The sequence below is a fragment of the Cantharellus anzutake genome (assembly GCF_015039405.1).
Source record: "Cantharellus anzutake strain C23 chromosome Unknown EI90scaffold_20, whole genome shotgun sequence".
NCBI lineage: Eukaryota > Fungi > Basidiomycota > Agaricomycetes > Cantharellales > Hydnaceae > Cantharellus > Cantharellus anzutake.
In genome coordinates, this window is record NW_024066970.1 from 542,513 (window position 1) to 561,920 (window position 19,408).

The 19,408-nt window shown below is 50.1% G+C and overlaps 4 protein-coding genes across 4 annotated transcripts; 3 read left to right on the top strand and 1 right to left on the bottom strand.

Moving 5' to 3' along the window:
- Positions 1–201: 201 nt before the first annotated feature.
- Positions 202–987, bottom strand: EI90DRAFT_3289046 (uncharacterized protein; the record flags this gene model as incomplete). Its single annotated transcript, XM_039067142.1, has 3 exons — positions 632–987; positions 428–573; positions 202–364 (listed from the first exon to the last, which is right to left on the bottom strand). The coding sequence occupies exons 1-3, from the start codon at positions 914–916 to the stop codon at positions 202–204; spliced, it is 594 nt and encodes a 197-aa protein (XP_038916756.1). The 5' UTR covers positions 917–987.
- Positions 988–2,905: 1,918 nt separating this feature from the next.
- Positions 2,906–3,721, top strand: EI90DRAFT_3055038 (uncharacterized protein). Its single transcript, XM_039060124.1, has 2 exons — positions 2,906–3,103; positions 3,157–3,721. The coding sequence occupies exons 1-2, from the start codon at positions 2,993–2,995 to the stop codon at positions 3,274–3,276; spliced, it is 231 nt and encodes a 76-aa protein (XP_038916757.1). The 5' UTR covers positions 2,906–2,992; the 3' UTR covers positions 3,277–3,721.
- On the top strand, positions 3,092–4,694 carry EI90DRAFT_3055039 (L-lysine 6-monooxygenase). The gene is made up of 2 exons (XM_039060125.1): positions 3,092–4,121; positions 4,152–4,694. The coding sequence occupies exons 1-2, from the start codon at positions 3,293–3,295 to the stop codon at positions 4,229–4,231; spliced, it is 909 nt and encodes a 302-aa protein (XP_038916758.1). The 5' UTR covers positions 3,092–3,292; the 3' UTR covers positions 4,232–4,694.
- Positions 4,695–6,600: 1,906 nt separating this feature from the next.
- EI90DRAFT_2918350 (uncharacterized protein) lies at positions 6,601–7,317 on the top strand (the record flags this gene model as incomplete). The annotated part of the gene is made up of 1 exon (XM_039054651.1): positions 6,601–7,317. A coding segment is annotated over one exon (717 nt), but the record flags the coding sequence as incomplete, so codon positions are not given.
- Between the last annotated feature and the right edge of the window lie 12,091 nt (positions 7,318–19,408).

A 19,408-nucleotide genomic window follows, 5' to 3' on the forward strand; every position in this document is an offset into this window, starting at 1 on the left:
TGCTGGTGTCATAGCCGGCGTCGAGGGTATAGTGAAGAGTGTCAAGTAATCGATTTGCTTCTTCATCCACGCGGAGTTGCTAGAGGATTGGTTAGCTTGAAGGCTGAGAGAGCAGGTGCAAACTGAACCGCACCTCAATCCCTAAGGCAAGTCGGACTACTTGCGCAGCCTATGTCCATTAATTAGCGTTTGGCGCACGGCTTACAGGTAGCGAAGGATACCTACTTGAAAGGCCCTCACTGCATCACGTATCCCTTCCCCAGCTGCCTGGACATCACCTCCGATTTTGTTATGATCCGCCCACTGGAGAACAAGACCTCGATCTAGGTACAATTTCAGCGGCGAAACAACCTTATCAAGATCACTGAAAAGGACAGTCAGACTATTTCGACTCCGAGACACTCTTAGGAGACGTATATAAACGCACGCCGATAAGTCATCGATTGCCTGGGCAAGTTCGGGTGGAACAGGCCCTTTCCCCTTGAATTGTTCGAGCGGCTTCGATACTGACTGATTAAAGAATTCGACACTGTTCTCGAGTTGACGGATTGCACCAGCGTTGCCACTAACTTGCTGCAAGAGCAGAAATTATTGGCATAAAGGAACCGTTGAAGGAGTTTTAGTGACTCACTTTCAGCTGGTTAACTACTTCAAGGAAGCCGCCGACCGCGCTCTTGAGTCCAGGGACCGGGACAACATCCAGAGTCTCCTTAGCAACACTCAGCAAGTTCAAAACGCCATTCCAAACGGTATCGAGACCCGTTTCTTGGCTTGACGGTGGCAGCGTGGGTGCGACAGTTAATGACCCGCCCGCAAGAGGCTGGCTTTGCTGACTTTGCGATGATCCGTCTTTCTTGAAGAGTTTCCCTTTGACTTTTTCCTTGCCTTCCTTGACTTTCTTTACCAGTTTGGACATTTTGGACAAATTGGAGCGACGAGTTCAACAACACGTTGTCACGTCAGGACTCAGGCGCAAGTCAGTTCAGCAACAGCCTTCAAGTCGCCTAATCAGGAAGTCCTTGCAACTGCGCCTGTTCTGGCAGAGAGCGCTAATACATGGCTAGAACATGATTTATCATACTCTCACGCCGCAACTTGAGTTTGATCAGTGGCGTGTTGTTCCACACAAGGAATCCACCAAGAATTGTACCTGCAAAGGGACTCTGGAAAGCAGTCTCCCTTTTCACATGGCCAACACATAGTTATTCATTGTGACACCCCAGTACGATGACGAATCAAGGGCATTTGGGCAACAGATGGCCGGGACCCGATCGGAGGTCTTGTGACTGCAACAAGATCGAGCCCTCAAATATTGACTCCAATATTCATTCAGTCCTACAACCCCGACCCATGTTTTTGCTCGATAATGCACCATTCATAGCAAGTTCATCACCTCCAACGACTGAAGTTCGAACCCAGCTCCACCTAACTCGTACTCGCTGGAGTCGACCGGAACCTAGCAGCCACAGTCTCTCAACGCACCTGGCCTGAGTCATAACCTGTCATTTTAAAGAGTTTGGACTTCAAGCAAGCTTTGACTCCGTTTTATCTTCTAATATGTTAGCGGCGTTCGGCGCAGCACTCGCCTTGTCAGGACCTTGAACTCGTGACGTTTTCGCTCTTCGCTCCTGGTTCTAGATCTATTGCCGACGGCAGTGGTGGTCGGTTCGGCCTTCCGCACATCCACCGAAACCCTGATTTGCCAGCACGTTCCGCCGTCCCACAGTTCTCATTCCTCTTCGTTGGGCCACTTTTGCTAATGCGGGTTTTCGTTGCCGTTGCCACCCAAGCCGAACAACCTTCACTCAACGTCACCGATGCCGACCACCGTATATGCCATTCACCACTCTTTCCCCTTCTCCTCCCATCATAAAATAACCCATTTTTGTTACATTGGAAAATTATCCTTGTAGTCTATCGGTGCCCGTTATTTTTGGGCATAGTGAGCAGTTGTTGGTTCTGTTTTTTTTTTTTTTTTGCCTTTCACACATAACTTCTGTACATCTCTCACTCCGCGCTTTTGCATTTACTTTTGGGTTCACTCGATGCCTGTGCACCTGGTGGCAGATGGCTCCACACAATTTTGAGATATGGCGATTTTGGTCCGCCGGGGCCGACCGCTGTTTGGGTGTTGTACAACAATCGCGTACCTTGACCTCGTGCTGAATCGTGCATACCGGCAGGTGGATTTCCTGTTTTATTCTGTAATTGGGTCATCGGAGCAGTCGTGCATTCGAAGGATTGCATCGCTGACATGTTCTCTCATCTTGTTTCTTGTCAATTTGCAGACCCAGTTTGTTGTTGGATCTGCGAATTAGGCGTCTGCGATACGCATGCGCAGTCACCATTCGTCCGGAATGCTTGCTATTGGCTTGCAATGAGGGACCCGATTCGTTCACCCAGCTGTTTGCTTGTCGATCGTTGCATTCGACAGAACGTGGTGTTGAGGCTGCCATTCCACATGTGCATGCAATTGGCCTCATATCGCACAGACATACATCAGTTCGTCCTTTGTTTCCACCTTCCGACTGGATTTACTATCGGACTTTATTGGGATATCTCAATGGCAGCCTACCGCATGGGAATCATGGACATTTCATTCGGAATGGTCAGGTATAATGGCTCGGGAGAGATTGGAATGCAAGGGACATATTCGTTGCAATTCTCAGGCACCCGCCCCTTCAATTGGCAGCGAAGAGCGCAAAGGAGTTATTACTCGTAGTGGCCTAGCTAGGGGTGGTTCGGTTCTGGGGCGATTTCTTGAACCGAGATTGCTAAACTACAATACATATTACGATGTGAAATACTTGCATTGGACTCTTCTCGGTAAACTGATTGACAATGTCCCATTACATAATGTATCAATTAAAATTTCCGCTGGCGTTATCTGATAAGTCCGCGGAAGATACTTTTAGAGGACATCTTGCACAGATCACGAAAACTGCTACGGAATAGCGGGAATATTCCTCACGTTGATCTTTCTCTCTGAGACATGACGGATACTGAATGTCATGGGCATATTTCCGATCTGGTCTGCGTAGGGTTCGGCCCCGCCGCCCTGGCTCTTGCAATAGCTTTCCTTGAAAAGAAACGCGCATATATCGTATGTGAAGTGCACTCTTACACATCATACACACTCCAAAGTCCAAGCATTAGGCACGAGGAAAACCGCTACCCCTAGATACCATAACATTCATAGAAAAAAGCTCGTCATTTCAGTGGCATCCAGGCATGCTCCTGCCAGGCGCAAGCATGCAAATCAGGCGAGTCTTGTGAACCTATTTCTCCATTCATGACGAAATTTACAGACCACAGCTTCCTAAAAGATCTAGCCATGCTACGATCGCCAACCTCTTCATACACTTTCCTCTCCTACCTTCACGAACACAATCGCCTCGTCACATTCATTAACCGAGGCTCTTTCATCCCCAGTCGACGTGAATATTCCGACTATCTGATATGGGCTGCGGAAAAAGTTGCCCGCGAGCCCGGTGTATTGGTTCATTACGGCGAGAGGGTCCTGAGCATTCAAAGCGATGGCCTAGTCGTCTCAGTAACCTCGCTTTCCGAAAGTGGACACCCCGTAAAACGCGTCCGGAGAGGAAAGCATCTTGTTATCGCGCCCGGAGGAACACCGAGAGTACCTCCCTCGCTATCTGCGCTTGCTGTCAGAGCTCCCAGTCGAATTATCCACACCTCAGTATATGCGCACCGCATCGACGGCATTATGCATGATATCCTCAGTGGCATCATCTTCAAACGCCCCTCAACTACGACTGGGAGTGGGAGTACCGATTTCCGACCAGTCCGTATCGCTGTCGTTGGAAGCGGTCAGAGCGCAGCCGAAGTCCTCCTCGACATCCAAGCCCGTTTGAGCGCCTTCCCTCCACCTGTCCCTAGCTCCGAGCACTCAGTTCCATCCAATCATTCCGTCGATCTCATCATTCACCGAGGAAGTCTGAAACCATCGGACGATTCTCCATCCGCAAACGAAATCTTCGACCCCGCTTCGACGGATTTTTTCTTTAATCTTAACAGCAAAGAAGCTAGATCAGAGGTAAAGCGAGAGTATGAAAATACGAATTATGGTGTCGTCAATCCCAACACCCTGGCCAAGGCCAGTAGCACTGCTTTGTGCAATGGCAGCTGAGCGTGTCAATATGTCCAGATATATACGACCAGAAAGTGGAAGACGGAGCACATGCCCGGGGCGCACCTTCCGATGCACTGAAGACCCCTCGGATTAACATTCTCAGATACCGAACCATCGTTGTAGCCACTCAATATTACACGACTTCGGACTCTTCATCCGACGTAGCCCCGATTGCACACCGAGCTTCTTCGCATTGGCATGGATTACTCACGCTTACGCTCCAGCACCCGGGATAATTACTAAGCCTCAATCACTTGGAGCAACTCCTTTCCGATACTCCCAAACATAATTAGGTGCCCTGGGGCTCCTCGGATTGACATTTGTGCTTGTTGGAGACTCTGGAGGTGATATGACGGAAGGTACCCAATCGAGACTCCGTTCGACATTGTTGTGCCAGATGTCCAGGACTTTCCATGGGGAAAGCAAGGTAATAACTGAATATAACTGGAGCGTCGAGCAACTGTATTACGGGAGTAATAACTTGTGAGAATTTGTTCCTTAAGTAACGATTCAGTGGTAACCCTAAGTGTAATTGGAACTTGGTGGAATTGACTTTGAGGCGCTACGGTGAGGACGAGGACTCAGTGACAGTGACAGTTGAACGACAAACGCGTGCACCATGCTCCTTCCACGCATTAAATGCTGCATTTTTCTGGTTGCTGTAGTCCGATTTCATGACAATACCGAAGACAGTCACCTCCGCCAGTTTGGAACGATCGCTGATCTCCGTGGAATGGAAAGCATTGTGGGATTGAGGAAGCCTGCATCCTTTCTACTCTCGATCGTTACCGGAAGTGGGATGAGAGTATATTGAGTAATAATTGGAGGACCCTGGGTTATTGAGAATTTGCAATAATGGAGGACCTTGTCCGAAAATGAATTTAGTCCCGGGCGGAAAATTTCCACGGGAATTTGAAAAAGCTAGCGCCTAAGCCGCCCAGCGGAGCTGTCAGGTCCGAGGGACGGCCCATGAATTGATTTGAGCCAAATCCAGTGGTTCCACATGACAACTCATGGAGACTCCAAACGCGTTTACTCCCTGGCTAGTGCGTCACCTTCGTTCTAGTGGTTCCATCCACCCTCATTCCAAAGTGGTCATTAAGGCCGGAGACGTCAAGAAAGCACCCCCGGGCCCATCGCTTTATGTCAGGCCTGTAATATCGGGAAATGAACTTGACAAAACTGAGGCAAAACACAACCCAACTTGTCGCACTTATTTATGTAGGTTTTGCGATTAATGGAGGTCAGCCTGGATAGTCCGCTAAAGTACGTACCTTCAGAACAGCGGAGTTGTCTTCTGTTCTGTCCTTTCATCTCAAGCACTCCCGCAAATGGTTCGGTCCCATCCTACTTCGTTCTGCGCACATCACAACGGAAAAGTTGCTAGATAAATAACCAACGTGAGCTGGTTATCCTTAGTCTTGCCTCGTTGGGTGGTCTCATTTAAAACTGCTGCAGGAACTGCCCTAACACTTCATGACGAACGGGGTCGAGAGGCAGGCTCGCTCATTGTTCAGTTGCTGGACACTACGAAGCGAGTTCCTCAAGCCGCACACGACATTGCCAGGACCTACCTACGTCACTCGAGATTCCCGAACCGGTTCGAGGCGCTACTGACTCAGCGGCTGCGGTTCGAGATCTAGGCAGCGTGCTCAAAGTGGTCGACAAGACCAAGACTGTGGTGGATTTTGTCGATAAAACAGCCAAGGTATGCATTGCTCCGCGGTAACATATCTTTAGTTTGCGCGACGCCGTCGGGCAGCTCCATCCTTACGCAAATATTGTTTGACAGGTCTTGAGTTCGGCGTACCAGGTATGAACTCGTCGTTATTATAGCGCAAACCCGTGCGCTGACAATTTCGAGCGGTTGTTTCAGGCTGTTCGAGGGCAGATTAGAGAGACGACGCACTCTGCGGTCTTGTCGCGTCTATGGCTGACCTTTATTCGTTCATCGATGCCGTCGATGAGCTGAAAAACAAAATTCGGCTCCTCGAAGCCAGCATCATCCGAATTTCTGTCCAAATGACGGAATGCGGAATTTTCATTAAGCAGTATGTGTTCCGTTGACTCATAGGTAGGCCGCTCGTTGTCGGTTGTGTTAGTTCAGTGAACAATCAATGTGCCCAGGCCGACTCGTTCACCAAACATTCTCAAACACCTCCCAAACGATCTTGAACCTCTCGGGGGTGCTAACAAGGACCTTCATATGGGTGTAACATCTTACAGTGCATTCATCTCGGTCCAAATATCCAGGGGCGTGGAAAAACTTGGTGCGATGACTTCCACCTTCTGTGCACCGGACATTACTTACCTTCAGGGTTTGCAGTTGAAATCGAGGCACCGAAGCCTGCGACCATGGATGCGGGAGATCGAGATACATGCTTGCCTGAGACATCTTGAAAAACTTCCTCGATTCCCTGACAGATCCTAGCCTGCCTCCCGGTCATAATGTCATCTGGCTTCGTGGACCGGCTGGATCCGGCAAGAGTACCATACTCAACACGGTTGCTCAACACTTCTCACAGCTGCGCCGACGTGGCGCTTTTCTGTTCTGGGACCGGAACGACCCTCTTAATGGTGAACCCCTTCGTGTGATACGTACTCTTGCCTTCCAGCTGGCTCGTTTCAATCCCACTTTTTCCGTGAAAATGGCCGAACAAATCGAAAAATTGCCCGACATTACTACATCCACCCTCGATATGCAATTCAAGCATCTTCTAGAGGCGCCTCTGGCCGAACTCGCAGCAGAGCTTGATTTAGGCCCTATTGTAATTGTCCTTGATGCCCTTGATGAGTGTGGTACTATGGAGACGAGGACAAAGCTCCTTCGCGCACTCTCTAAAAGCCTTGCAAGGCTTCCGAGTACCTTTCGGTTCCTGATAGCCAGCCGGGACGAACCCGACATTCATGCTGCCCTATCGCGTCTGGGTGTTGACGTGCGTGACGTGCCGATCGGGGATGAGTCGACAGCATCTGACATCAAGCTCTTTTTCCAACAACGGCTTACCTGCAGCGCTGATGCCTTCGTAGGCCATGGTCTGTCATCCAATTGGCCAGGAGACCCCGTAATACGGCAGCTTGTCGCTCTGTCCGGAGGTCTTTTCATTTGGGCATCTACAACCATTCGCTTCCTTGAATCCGGCTTTCCTGAAAAAAGGTGCTAAGTGCATCAGTACAGGCCCCATCGCATGCTGGGTTGGACAATTTGTATCGGGTCGCTCTTACTCATCCATTCGACTCATACGACGAAAACGAACTCAAAGCTGTACATTCCATCCTCGGTGCAATAGTAGTCGCTCGTGAGCAGCTAACAGATTGGCAGCTCAGTCAGCTACTAGGACTGGAGTTAGGTAAGGTCCAGGTGGTGCTCTCGCGGTTGCAATCGCTGTTGCAGGGTGGTCGCGGGCGTCCTGTTCAAGTCTTACATACATCCTTTACCGATTTTCTGTGCGACTCCAAACGGTGTCAAGATCCGCAATGGCACATAAACACACCTGTTCATCACCTTGATCTTGCATCTGGCTGTCTCCAGATGATGAAACGAGATCTCAAATTTAACATCTGCGGGATCGAGACGTCCTATTACCGGAACAGGGAAATCGAGGGAATTCAACAGCGAATCGATCGGGCCATAACGCCTGCGCTGACGTATGCAAGCGAATACTGGGCAGAGCATTTGAATTTTGGATCTATGTCAGAGCCAGGTCCGCATCCCCTTGTCGATGCGGTTATGAACTTCATCAATCGCCAGTTCCTGTACTGGATTGAGGTATTCAGTGTGAAGGACCGCATGTTTATGATACCCTCTATTCTAAGGAAGGCGGCTAGTTGGGCTAAGGCAGGCCACTTTTCTCGTGTGCAATGGGAACGAGTGATTGATTTACTTACATAGAATTACGGGCGGGGACTCGAAGAAATCATCTCAGAGGCATATACATTTGTGAACGTCTTAGGGTATCCAATCGGTCAGAGCGTGCCACACATCTATCTCTCAGCTTTGCCGTTTTCACCTTCTCAGTCTGCTGTTCTACGATGCATGCGCAATGCATTCCAGAATACTCTGTCTGTTCAATTAGGGCTTCCCAAGCGATGGCCTGTGATTCGTCAGACACTTAGAGGACACTCTGGCTTCGTCCTGTCACTCGCATTCTCTCCCGACAGCACCCGCATCATCTCAGGCTCTTTCGACAAGACAGTCCGGATTTGGGATGCTGTGTCAGGTGCACCAATCGGCGAGTCTCTGTGGGGGCACTCTGGCTGGGTCTACTCGGTTGCATTCTCTCCCGATGGCACCCGCATCATCTCAGGTTCTTCCGATAACACAATTCGAATTTGGGATTCCGCATCAGGTGCTCCAATGGGCGACTCGCATCGTCTCAGGCTCTGAAGACGAGACGGTTCGAATTTGGAACGCCATGTCAGGTGCGACAATTGGCGAGCCTCTGCAAGGGCATTCCGGAAAGGTCTGGTCAGTTGCATTCTCTCCCAACAGCACCTGGATCATCTCAGGCTCATCTGACAAGACAATTCGAATTTGGGATGCAGTGTCAGGTGCACCAATCGGTAGGCCTCTGCAAGGGCACTCACACTGCTCGGTCGGTTGCATTCTCCCCTGATGGCACTCGGGGCTCTGGTGACAAGACAGTTCGGATTTGGAATGCCGTGTCAGGTGCGCCAATCGGCGAGCCACTGCAAGGGCACTCTGCTGAAGTCTGCCCAGTTGCATTCTCTCCCAACGGCACCTATATCGCCTCAGCTCCTTCGACAAGACAGTTCGGATTTGGGATGTCATGTCAGGTGCTCCAATCGGCAATCTTCTGCAAGGGCACTCTGCTGGGGTCTGTTCAGTTGCATTCTCTCCCAATAGCGCCTACATCATCTCAGGCTCCTTTGACAAGACAGTTCGAATCTGGGATGTCATTTCAGGTATACCGATTGGCGAGTGTCTGCAAGGGCACTCCAACACAGTCTGGTCGGTTGCATTTTCTCCCGATTGCACCCGCATTGCCTCAGGCTCCCAAGACAAGACAATCCAAATTTGGGACGCTGCATCAATCAATGAGCCCTTGCAAGGGCGCTCGGCCCCATTGACCGTGCTCTCCCCCGATGGCACCCACATCGCCTCAGCCAAGACGATTCGATCGTCACGGCCTTTGGCAGGGGTGCCTGACAGTATATCTCGATCATCGCGCTCTTCTCTCGCCCTGTCCGACTCCATTTCGGAGAATGCCGATGTGCGTAACGGGGCGCCGATGTTTTCTGATGGCTCATTGCTTCGTAGTGATGGTTGGATGACTACAACAGACGGGCTACTTCTCTTTTGGGTCCCACCGGAGCATCGCCTTGGCCTATTCCGGCCCAGTACCCTCACGGTTATAGGAGTTCGGCCAATCCGACTGAACATGCAGCGTTTTGTTCATGGTTTGCAATGGACACAGTGTCACACTGGGGATTGCTAAATTTGTGACTTGTACATTGCGGTAACTTTATGGTATTTCCAACTAATTTGCAAGCTTCCCAATCAGTATTTTAGGAAAACCTGTCAAGATGAGATACTATGCTATTGGAAAGAGAGATTGACTGCTAGGTCATCTTCATGACTCTGCCCCTGTGGTCGCATCATAATGCCTAAACAAATAAAAGAAGTGTCTCAAGAGGCTTCAACGTGAAATGCAGCACCAACAGGCAAATACTGAAGAAGGCCATCAGATCGACCCAGAATTCACGTGCATTAGGTTTTTTTTAAAAGTTGTGGTGACCATGTCATAAGAAATGAAGGGCTCGGAATCGATCTCATTCTGTTTCATAAAAGAGCCTTGGCCTCACACATCGGTTTCCTTTCATGCTGCAGGTAGATGTGCAGCACAGCATCCCAATGTATGCAGCAAGCTTGTGTCCATGCATGCTGGGGCACCTGCTCAAGAACACGTCTTGTGTCCTGGCTATGGAGAAATCTGAGCTAGGATATATAATTATTCTCGCTTGAGTAGGGGACAGGGACATGCGGAATTTGTTCTGTACTGTTGCCTAGATCGAACAATCTCGGGGAGGCACAGAGGATGTGGGGGAATGGCCTGTTAAACCCAGCATCTGATTACACAGGTCCCATCACTTAAAAACTATCAACTCTATGTAGAATGTGTGACTACTTATCCACCCAGAGTATCGCATGTACCTAGTGCTTGGGTTGACAGGTTCTTGCACAGCCTGGATCTCAAAATTCGTACAAGTCTATGTTGCTCAGCTCAGCTCAGTCTCGCTAGAAGAGAGCCAAGAGGGAGGCAAGTCAAAAAATAAAAATAAAAATCGCCCCCTTCGATAGGCCTGTTAACATCCATCTGTGGAGTGGAAGAACAGAACATGGACTTCAAAGGACTCAAGCTCTAGTCTGTCATATCCATACAATCCCGACCTCCGCTCCAGGCTCCCAGAACCCCGAAATGAACTCCGGAGCCCTACTTCCCTTCCGTCACCTTCTCCTTGCCGACTCCCAAGAGGTTATCCCACCTCCGGCTCCAACACCACCTTCGGTCCGACTCCGGAACATTCCGGGTCCGACCCCAACCACGACACCTTCCAGACGAGTACGTAACACCTATGCTCCCGACTCCGGACCTCCACTCCGGAATCCTGTTTGCGTCTCCGTCTCCGGAACCTCCGGTCTTAGCTCCGACCTCGGACTTTGACCCCACCTCTGCTTATACCCATTGTATTGGTTAGCTCATTCCATTTAATTACGTTTGCCAATATTCCGGAGTTTAACCTCCGAGTTCGGACTTTCCGGACTTACTCCAGACCTTGCAACTATTGCATTGTCCATTTCAATTCCGCTATTCTCCCTCATTCCTATTTGGGCTGCTGCTTCCTTCTATTCAGTCAGCTAGCCATTCCCGACTCCCATCCTCCTTCCTTCCTCCTTGGGCCTTGGCCCTTCATTCCTCCTTTGGGAAACACCATTGAGTCAAACACTTGACCCTCGGTGTTGCTCCTCTTTCCATCTCCCTTTGTCTCCTTTCATCCTACCCTTGTTCCTTTTGATTCCGGACCCCTCCTTATATACAATGTACCTAATAACTTGTAACCTCAGTCCGAAATTGACTTGAATTCCCCCAAGAGACTTTCCCTCTGCTAGATCCGAAATTAGGGACCCCCAGGACAACCAGCAATGGCACAGCGCTCCACCTGAGTCGCTGAGGCCGAGGTCCTTCCATGCTAAGTCTCCAATTCCACTCCAGAGTCGTCCGAATCTGCCCGGTTCTAACATAGTCCCAAGGTCTGTTAAAGACCGGAACAAGACAAAGGGAGTTGTCTCCATAGCGGAGGGCTTCAGCCTCAGTGACTCAGACCAGGAGTGCTGTGCCAAGTTACATGTCTGTGCCCTAATTTACTTACTGGCAACGAGAACTAAAGGGGGATCAACTCTAGTCGATTTTATCACTGGAGTGTAACCTATCTACAAGTTAAGTATATATAGTTACATCGAGGCAGGCCTGTGAATGGTGGGACCGAGTGGAGCAGAGCTAACGGAGTTTAAACATTAGCCAACTGAATATTACTGACAAGTCGGGTTACAGGGTTAGCGGAATGGCAGGCGATAACCCAGAAATGGAAAGGAGGGATAGGCCTGAAGGTGGACTTGTAGGGCAAGCAAGTGAATTGCCCAGCAGGGGCAGGAGTGCGCTAGCGGATGTCAGAGCTGTCCAGAAGCCTTCAGGGCTCCATACTTAGGGAGGTGTAGGTAATATATTGAAAAGAGGGGGTGGTGACCATCGAGGGAGGTGGAGGTGATTGCAGAATATGGGAGCTCCGAGGTTAGTGAAGAAGGAGCGGAGGTAGTCTGGAAGGGTTGGAGGTAGTGGAAGATGATGGCCGTGGATGGATATGACAGTATCCCCTTCTTAGGCCTGAACCCTTGAAGGCCCAGAATTAGTAAGGTGAGGGGAGCTGTACTTACAGAAAAAAAAATGAAAACAGAAATGAGGAGTGGAGAGAAAGGAGAGATGGGAGAGGAGTCGAGGTTCCTAAGGAGCTTTGGGACCAGGCTTGTCTGGGTACCGAGAGTGGAAAGCTTCGACAAGGTCAGAGGTGTGATCGAGTTCGCTGGCAAGGAGCCATTGTGTCTCCTCGTGGTCCCTTCATAGCCTAGCCACTTGACCAGGTAGAGCAACTTGTTGCATCTACGTCAGTCGATCTTGGAGTCGAGTATCTCTTTGATCTCGAACTCCATTTCGCCTTTGATTTCTATTGGAGGCAGAGGTGGCTGGTGGCAGTTTGGAATGATGTTTGGGACGGAGGGTTCGATCTGCGAGACATGGAACACCAGGTGAATGGCTCGCATGTTTTCTGGCAGGTGGAGGGTGAGGGAGTGGGTTCCAATGCAGGCAATGATCTCGAATGGGCTGAGGTTTTTCTCAGAGAGCTTCTTGGAAGGTCGGGTGGAACGGAAATACTTGGCCTTTACATAGACCGAAGTTCCTACCTTGAAAGCTGGGGCAGGACTCTGACAGGAGTCTGCTGGGCTCTGGTAATGGATCTGAGCAAGGTGCATTTCCTCACGAAGGAAGTGATGGAGGGAGTTGAGATCTACCAGTACTCTTGGGCGCATACTGATGTTAGGTCTCGCTCCAGGTGAATGGTGATGTTTGGATGGTAGCCTTTGTTGGCAAAGAATGGAGAGACACCTGTGGTGGCATTTGGAGGGTTGTTGTATGTGAACTCCATGAGAGGTAGGAGTTCAGACCAATTATCCTGCTGGTAGTTACTATAGATATGCAGGTACTGCTCAAGCATCTGGTTCATCCGTTCGGTCTGTCCATCTCCTTCCAGATGATAACTGGAGGTGAAGTGGAGGTGGATGTTGAGGGCCTTACCAAGTGAACGGAAAAAATGAGAAACAAACTCTGGACCCCTGTCAGAGGTGATGTGGGAAGGAACTCCGTGCTCGGAGAGCACATGGAGGAGGAATAGCTTGGCCAGTTCTGGAGAGGTGATGGTATTGTGGGTAGGAATGAAGATGCACTGTTTGGACAGGTGGTCCACGACAACCAAGATGGAAGTAAATCCAGAAGAGGAGGGTAGCTGTTCGATGAAGTCCATTGAGATGGAGTTCCAAGGACGTTCAGGGATGGGGAGTTGTTTGAGTAAGCTGTAAGGCTTGTGATGGGGAACTTTGGCATGGGCACAAGAAGTACAGGAGGACACATAGCTCTTGACAAAGTTACGGATGCCCGGCCAGGTATAATCACGACGGACTAGATCCAGAGTCCAGTTTTGACCAAAGTGTCCGGAGAGCTGGTGGTCGTGTTTGTCTCGCAACATGTGGAGACGAAGATCATTGGAATCCGGAATGTAAATGCGGTTGTCCAGCCTTAACAGGCCTTTGGCATCAATGGACCAGTGTCAGGGCACACACCCTGACTAGCCCAGACCTGCTTCCACCTGCTGCACTTCCCACACATGTGCATGCTCCACACGCCACATGCTCCGGGCCCGGTTCCTACCCCTTCATGTGACTTCTGGGTATCCCCGGAAGTTTTCCTGATATGGTGGCCACTGTGGGAAGATGAGAAGTTAGCTTCCTTCTCATCTTCTTACCCACAGTAGGCAAGTGTACATACTTGCCCCTTGTTTTATATCATCTTCTTACCCACAGTAGGTTGTGCCCTGGGTAGGGCTGGTTACACCAGTAGGCTGTGGACCATAGGGGATGGTCATGGGGATGCAGGAGTCGTCCCCTGACAACCAGCAGGAATTGGGGAGGTTGGGAGAAGTGAGATGAGATGAGATTGTGGTATTGGAGGAGAGGGAGGCTAGAATGTCTCGATGGAGAGCCTCTGTGTCGACGAGTATGGCTGCCTGGATTACTGTGGCGGCTAGGAACGTGGCTTGTAAGGACGCAGTGAGCTGCTCTGAAGTGAAGACCAGTCGGAAGTTCTGTGGATTGATGCAAGCATAGTCCATATCCCCTTCTTTGGGATAGACGTCCCAGCATCTAGTCAACGCATCTGGTTTTACTCCGAGTCTTCCAGGACAGAATCGGACAGTCATATGGAACTGGGAGAGGAACTCTGACCAGTGGGCTTGCCACCGGGTCAAGAGTTTGGTGGTAGAGAAATACTCGAGATTCTTGTGGTCAACGTCGATTGGGGTTCCTGAACCTTCAAGGTAGTGACGCCACGATCGGAACGCATTGTGAATGGCGAGCAGTTCCTTATCATGGGTGTTGTAATTGAGCTCCGGCACTGAGAGTGTTCTGGAGTGGAAAGCAATGGGGCGAATCTCTCTGTCATCGCAATGGATGGACAGGATTCCAGAGATCGCGTAATTGGAGGCATTGGTTTCTTCAATGAGAGGGGTGTTGGGTACCCAATGTGTCAGGATAGGAGCGGAAGTGAAGGCTTCTTTCAAGGTGTTGAAAGCAGAACAACAGTCATTAGAGAATAACCAGGGGGCTCCTTTATGTGTGAGGCACGTCAAGGGGACCACAATGTCGGAGTATTGGTGGATGAAATGCCAATAGAAGTTAGCGAAGCCAAGGAAGGACTGGACATCCTTGACTTTACAGGGCTCTGGCCAATCTTGGACGGCTTTAACCTTCTCGATGGACATGGTGAGTCTGGAGGGAGAAAGGCAGTATCTGAGATATTCCATAGTGTCCATATGAAATTTGCATTTCTTCGGATTGGCGTATAGGCCATGTTTGTGGAGTCTCCTAAGAACTTCTCGGACATGCTCCTGGTGTGAAGCCATGTCTTCTGAGTAGGTAAGGATGTCGTCTAGGTAGACTACCACAGAAACGTCCAAGAGGTTGGCAAAGATTGTGTTGACAAATCGCTGGAAGGCCGCAGGTGCATTCATGAGACCGAATGGCATGACGAGCCACTCATAGGAGCCATAGCGCATGCAGAAGGAAGTCTTCCACTTGTCGCCTGCTGCAATGTGAACCAGGTGGTAATGTCAGGGATCGGCCCCTGACCCCGCTGTCAGGGCACCCAACCACACCCCAGAACCACCCTCCCAGACTTCCCCCACTTCCCTGACCTCCCCATCCCTACATATCTCTCACAACTTCAGCCCGCATGTAAGCCCGCGGGAAAAATCACGTGGGTCAAGGCGAGCAACTCGCCTTAACCCATGTGACACCTTTTCCGAGTCACAGGAACATGCTCGGCTTCTACCCAGAGTCACGTTACAAACTGTACAGTACACTTCCCTTTTATAGTAGCCAAGTGGGGAATAGGGAAACTTACCCTTCTTCTCAACTCAATCCCCGCTTAGGCAAGTTGTAGTTACCCTCTGTAATACATGACAACTCAATCCCTGCTTAGTCCCTTCAGTGAGTTTGAGGAGCTGAGGACAGGGTCTAGCGCCCAGCCACCCGGAACACCACACACACCTAGGCCTGAGGTCAGGCTGTCCCCGATTGAGGACCGAGCCCTGACAGGTAAGCATGCCAGAGGTTGAGTCTGGTATAGACTGTGGCACAGCTGGGTGCATCAAGGAGGTCTGAAATGCAGGGAAGTGGGTAGCGATCTTTCTTGGTGATCTTGTTCAGCCCTTGGAAGTCAATGCAGAGATGGAGGGATCTGTCCTTTTTGTGGACAAAGAGGACCAGTGCCACGTGAGCGGAAGTAGTGGGACGAATGAACCTGGAGGCTAGGTGATCATCTAAGAATGCCCGGAGAGCCTCGAGTTCCGAAGTAGAGAGGGAGTACATAGTTCCCAAGGGTGGTGAAGTGCCTTCCTCAAGGTCGATCTTCAGGTCCTGCTCACGGTGCGGTGCTAGCATCGAGGCTTTGCTCTTACTGAACACATCTGCGAACTGGTGGTACTCCTTTGGAACGGCCGAAAGGTCAATGGAATCGGTGTGGGAAGAGGCAGCCCTCAAGTGGCTGTCCTTGGAGGGGATGGTTAGGCTGAAGGATACTGATCCTTTGAGTTGACAAGCCTTTGCAAATGCGGAACAGCTGACGAACTCAACAGATGGTAATGGAGGAATGGGAGCCTGGGACTGAGGTGCTAGTGGAACATCAGATGGTTGGATGTCAGACAATGGCAGTGGTGCCGGAGATGATGGGGGGGAGCTCGGAGTAACTGTCTTGGTAGGTTCGGAAGTTCGGAACATAATACTGCTTGAGACCCAGTCAATCAACAGATTGTAGCAGGTAAGCCAGTTGTGTCCTAGGACTAGAGAACAAGATCCATCCAGCGATGTGACAAAGAAAGTCGTGGGGGTGATGTTTCCGGAAGCGAAGTGGAGGGGAATATCAACAGTGCAGGTTATGATTGAGTTAGTGCTACCGTCGAAAAGGCATAGTTGTAGGGGTTTAATCTGATATGTCTTCAGGGCCACTTCTTCACGAATGTGTTGTTGATGAAGCAGTCTGAAGACCCAGAGTCTATGAGTGTGGGAACATTCTCATAGGTGTGGAAGAGTTTATTTTTTGTCCTTACATCGGACAGGGAAGAAGAAACAGGAGAAGAGAGAGAAGAGAAGCAGAGAGAGGTGGAACAATCTATGGAAGTAGTCAGAGGTGGAGGAGGAGAGAGTGATACATCAGCAACACTATCTACAATGGGTAGTACATCAACCGAAGGGTCAACATTAAGAGGAGAAAATAGACCATCAGAAAGAGAAAAAGAAATGGGAATGTGGAGGGAGGATAAGTTGGAGATAGAAGATGTGTTTAGGCGTACTTCTTTGAGCACACAGAGGGAAGAATCGCAACCCCCGGTCCATGTGGAGTCCACGGGGGTGCGGACTAATTTTTTGCCTCTGCAGAAGCAGATCTATTGGAAATGGTGAGTCACTGGAGATATCCGGGACATATGTGGAGGATAATGTGGAGGATGTGACTAAGCGCTTGCGTAAATGCCATGCATAGGAAGCTCCGGATTGCTGATGCATAGTATAAATATGGGTGCTTTAGCACCGTATGTTCTTCAGTTACAGTTTCTCTTCTCATTTCTATATTACATCTGGGTTGCGAGTGAACCGCTGAAGTGGGTTGCCATATATGGAACTCCGGATTTACAACAGGATCCTTGCTCCTCGGTCTGGGCCTTAGATGCATGAGAAGAAGACTTGGGGCAGTCCTTGACCATATGGCCAGACTGACTGCAGAACATGCAAAGTTTCTCATCGAGACAATGCTTACGCTCTTGTGGCATGAGCTTGCCATTGTCTCCGAGTTTTGATGAAAGATCCGGCTTAGCGGAGCTGGCCTCGGACTTTTTGTTGTCCTTTGGAGGCTTGCTACTGGAAGTGGAGTTGAATGAGGAGGAGGAAGGAATGGGGTCGGAGTGAGAAGCGGTAGTGGTTTTGTCGAAGACATTGGAGGAGGAGGGTTTCGCGTGATGTGTCACTTCGGATTTATGCTCCCAATAGTGCACATCAAAAGTCTGTGACAAGGTGTGAAGTTCCGAAAGGGTAGAAGGTTTCCCTACCCTGGCAATGTCATCCTTGATACATTCTGGCAATCTGTTATAGAAAAAACGACGGAGCACAGCTTCTCTGTAACCATGAAGTTGAGAAGCATGTTGATTGAACTCGATGACGTACTTGTTGATGTGGTGCCTGTCCTTCATATCCAGGGTCATTAGTTGGACTTCAGCGTCGCCCACAGGATTGTGAGGGCTGAAGTTGGTTTGAAGTTCGTTGACAAACTCCTGGTAGTTATTCATCCATTGAGGACGAAGTGTAGAATTTTGATCGAATAACAGATCCGGCTTGAACCAGTCAAGGGCCATCCCCTTGAGGTAGGACTGCATGAAGATGACCTTGGCGCGGTCGCTAGCAAAAGCAAGGGGGTGGTCCTGGAAGTTCAGTTTGCATTGGACCAGAAATACTCGGAGTTCACAGGGATCTTTTCCATTGAACTGTTCAGGCTCACGGACCTTGGTCTGGAGAGCAGAGGATGGTGGGGAGGTGGACATCCGGTGTGACGAGCCAAACTGGCGATGGCTTGGGCTAGCTGTGTAATAGCTACATTGGGGATGGGCTTGGCATCGTCGGTGGCTGGGACAGTGGGGATGGGAGGATCAGCAGGAGGAGGGTCGACGAAATTGGGGACCTCAGAACCGAGTCCAAAGAAGTGAACTGGGTCTATGGGCTGTTCTGTGGTGTCTCTGAAGTCGGAATCTGCAACTGGTGATCGATTTCTAACAGGATGCATGATCGGAGTCGATGGGAGAGGGGTTTCTAAATTAGAGAAGCTGTGAAACTCAACTGGGTTTCTTGCCAGACGACTAGGACCAGGCTGAGAGGGTTCGGGGGATGGTGAGGCAGAGTTAGGGACCAATGTGCGTAGTTGCGAACAAGTGTGAGGGGCTTTGGGTGCCATACAAGACGTGTACTGTCAGGGAGTGATAAAATACTGTTAGAGACTGGAACGAGATGAAGGGAGTTGTCTCTGTGGTGGAGGGCTTTGGCCTCAGCGACTCAGACCAGGAGCGCTGTGCCAAGTTACATGTCCTTGCCCTAATTTACTTACTGGCAATGAGAACTAAAGGGGGATCAACTCTAGTCGATTTTATCGCTGGAGTGTAACCTATCTACAAGTTAAGTATATATAGTTACATCGAGGCGGGCCCGTGAATGGCGGGACTGAGTGGAGCAGAGCTAATGGAGTTTAAACATTAGCCGACTGAATATTACTGACAAGTCGGGTTGTGGGGTTAGCGGAATGGCAGGCAATAACCCAGAAATGGAAAGGAGGGATAGGCCTGAAGGTGGACTTGCAGGGCAAGCAAGTGAATTGCCCAGCAGGGGCAGGAGTGCACTAGCGGACGTCAGAGCTGTCTGGAAGCCTTCAGGGCTCTGTACTTAGGGAGGTGTAGGTAATATATTGAAAAGAGGGGGTGGTGACCATTGAGGGAGGTGGAGGTGACTGCGGAATATGGGAGCTCTGAGGTTAGTGAAGAAGGAGCGGAGGTAGTCCGGAAGGGTCAGAGGTAGTGGAAGACGATGGCCATGGATGGATATGACAAGGTCCGAGCCTGATGTGGTCCAGATGCAAGGAACTCACCATGCCCATGGAAACAAACCAGAAGGCTCAAAGCGGTCGATGAACAAGAGCGCATTTGCAGTCATCCTGAAGCTGCTTCTGTTCAGATTCATCTTGTCCTCCAGGCCCCAAGGTGGGTTTATTGTGTGTAAAAATGTCACTTCATTAGAGGAGGAAATCAGGGCTGAAGAAACACAGGGGCTGTTGTCACTGGATGGCACAGAAGCACAACTAGCAGCATCATCAGACA